The sequence below is a fragment of the Cyprinodon variegatus genome, unplaced genomic scaffold, assembly GCF_000732505.1.
Source record: "Cyprinodon variegatus isolate N-32 unplaced genomic scaffold, C_variegatus-1.0 Scaffold834, whole genome shotgun sequence".
Lineage (NCBI taxonomy): Eukaryota > Metazoa > Chordata > Actinopteri > Cyprinodontiformes > Cyprinodontidae > Cyprinodon > Cyprinodon variegatus.
The window spans coordinates 216,714-219,616 of NW_015151287.1; the positions used below are offsets into that span (position 1 = coordinate 216,714).

Consider the following 2,903-nt stretch of genomic DNA (forward strand, 5'->3'; position numbering starts at 1 on the left):
TCTCCACTGTCGCTACAAGCATGCTTAGTGTGAGGGATTGCTGAAGAGTCAATGAGTCGATGCAATCAGCTGGTCATTTATTGACACCAGATCAGCTGAACTTTAGGTTTTTCATCAAAGGTTCTCCAGATTTTATGGATATTTCCCTTCTTTGGTTCTGGTCCACTTCTTTTGGAGATGTAGTGTGAGGGGTCATTGATGATGTCATGAGCCTGTGACATCATCAATGACTCCTCTCACCCCCCCACCATAGACTGTTCTCCCTAACCCAATGAGGGACCAGCAGGTTCTGCAGCAGCTTCTTCCCCACCGCCATCACACTGATGAATGTTGAACTCCTACCTGAGTTGAAACCTGCCGGTTCTGATCCCGGTCTGCCTTGTTGCCTACGAGCCAGAGGACGGTGGATCCTGGGATGTACTGCTTCTCCAGCTCTTGGATCCATAGCTGGGCTCTGATGAAGGTGTCCTGCAGGAGGAGGAGGAGGAGGTGAAGCAGGCTGAGATGTTTCCTCAGCGGGGCGTCTGCGGCTCTCACCCTGCTGCTGATGTCATAGACCACCAGGGCGGCGTGGGCTCCTCTGTAGTACAGCGGCGTCACGCTGTGGTACTTCTCCTGCCCTGCCGTGTCCCAGATCTCAAAGCGGAGCGAGACATCTCTCAGGTGGACCAGCTGGGTCAGGTAGGCACCTGGAGGAAGCCACCAATCAGAACACAGACACTAAGGATCAGCTGCTGACGGCATCAGCCATCTTCTATGGAGCAGCGGCTCATCTGTAGCTGAGAGGAAGCGGCTGGATCAGCTGATCAGGAAGGCCAGCTGTGATTGGATGCCCTCTGGACTCAGAGCAGGAAACAGACCGACCCTCACTAAATGAGGGTCGGTCTGTTGTCCAGTTCAGCACCAGCTGAACCATGCTGGTTCAGCTGGTGCTGAACTGGACAGCTCCTTCAGTGACAGACTGCTGCACCTTAAATGCACCAGGGAGCGTTATCACAGATCCTTCCTCCCAGCAGCTGGAAGACTCTAGAACCACCACTGTTCCCAGTAACCTCAACCAGTTCTTCCATTCATGCTGATTCTGCTCAGTTTCTACCTCAGTCAGTTAAATAACCTGCTGCTGTCATTCTGCACGTCTCTGATTAAGCTGCTATTTTCAAACTACTGGAACAATGACTTTAAAATGAGCAGTTTATTGGTTATTTATTCTGCAGATAGAGTATTTATATTGTAAAAACATTCTGCAGCACAATAGTCTATTTGTTTTATTTTCCTATCTTTTATTTTTATTCTCTTTTCTAAGGTCCACCCTCTTCTGCTATAACCTTTGCTGCTGTAACACCATGTTTCCTCACTGTGGGACAATAAAGGGATTTTCTATTCTATCTTAAACTCCCGGGCCGGGACTGTGGACCAGAACCAAACACATGGACCTCAGCAGGGTTCTACGGTACTGTGAGGGGAACCTCTGAAGGCCCAGAGTTCCCAGCACACCTAGAAACATCAGGAAGCAGAGCCAATCGGATCGGTTCTGTCTGGAAATCAGTCACTAATTGCTGACCTTTGGTTCTAACCTGCTTTTCTCTCCTTGTCGAATGAACCTGGACTCCAGCAGAACTCAGACCCAACATCTCTGCTGGCTTCAGATCTTATTTAATGAACCTGTTCTAACCGACCCGGTTCAGCAGAACCCATAACAATGAAAAGCAGAGGTTCTGGTTCAGTTCTGCTCAGAGACTCACAGCCCACAGTGGGAGACGTGTTCCTGAAGCGATCCTCTCCGAATCTCAAAGCCAGGCTGGACTTTCCGACTCCAGAGCTTCCCAGCAGAACCATCTTCACCCTGAGGGTCCGGACCGGTCCGCTCACAGAATCACCAGCCTTCTGGGTCACCTTCAGCAGAGGTTCCCCCATCAGAGGAGGAGGATCCGACCCTGAATGGAGCGGACCCAGCAGAACCAGTCGCTCTGGGTTTATTTGCTCTGAGTCTGTCTTCCTCACCCAGAAAATGAAAGTAAAGTCAAAGTTCAGTCTGCAGGAGGAATAAAGTGACCTCACTTCCTGCTGCAGCCTGGCTCAGGCTGAGGAACATCTGGACCCAGAAGGTCCGCTCCAGATCCTCCTTCCACCTCTGGGAGCATCTCAGACACACCGGGACCTTCTGAGCTGCTCAGAGGTTCCCTTCAGGCTGCAGCAGGTCGGTGCTGAGCTGCTGCAGTTACACCGTCTGAACACAGGGGGGCAGCAGAAACTGTCCCAGCGGAAACAGGGCGCGAGGATTTAGTTCTGGTTCTAGTCCAAGATACAAACACAGACCAAATCCGAACTAGAACCAGAACCAGAACCAGAACTAGAACCAGAACCAGAACTAGAACTAGAACCAGAACTAGAACTAGAGCCAGAACCAGAACCAGAACTAGAGCCAGAACCAGAACTAGAACTAGAACCAGAACCAGAACCAGAACCAGAACTGGATCAGGATGGGTTATTTAACAAATTCCAGAACATCTGTTTTTAAAATCATTTGTTATATAAAGTCCTTAGATGATTCAAAGCACTTCTGATCAAAATAGAAATATTTGAATCCTATCTTGGCTCCTTTCTGTTGTTCCCTGATAAACCAGAATGAAATAGAAAATAATCAATCACTCATCGCTCTTCCTGAACTCTGAAGCTGCTGTAGGCTTCAGCTGCTGGAGAACATGAAGACCATCTTCATCTCTCTGCTGCTTTACTTCACATTGTTGCCCTCAGGCCTGTTTTCTCATTGTTTTTGGTTTCTATAGAAAGTTCTCCTGGTTCCGAACCTCTGTGCTCTCCTCCCTGACCGCTCAGTAAAAGGCACTGGTTCTGGTTCTGAACTGGTTTTGGTTTTGAACTGGTCCTGGTTCTGAACTGGTTTT

General features: G+C 49.1%; 1 protein-coding gene across 1 annotated transcript in view; it reads right to left on the reverse strand.

The window, feature by feature from the left end:
- Nucleotides 1-2,033, reverse strand: part of LOC107099055 (ras-related protein Rab-17-like) — a 3,840-nt gene extending 1,807 nt beyond the window's left edge. The window contains exons 1-3 of the mRNA XM_015396998.1: nt 1,743-2,033; nt 538-689; nt 343-468 (exon numbers count right to left, since the gene is read on the reverse strand). Coding sequence (XP_015252484.1) covers nt 343-468; nt 538-689; nt 1,743-1,914 — 450 coding nt within the window. The 5' untranslated portion in view covers nt 1,915-2,033. The remainder of the gene's footprint in view (nt 1-342; nt 469-537; nt 690-1,742) is intronic.
- Nucleotides 2,034-2,903: the final 870 nt, after the last annotated feature.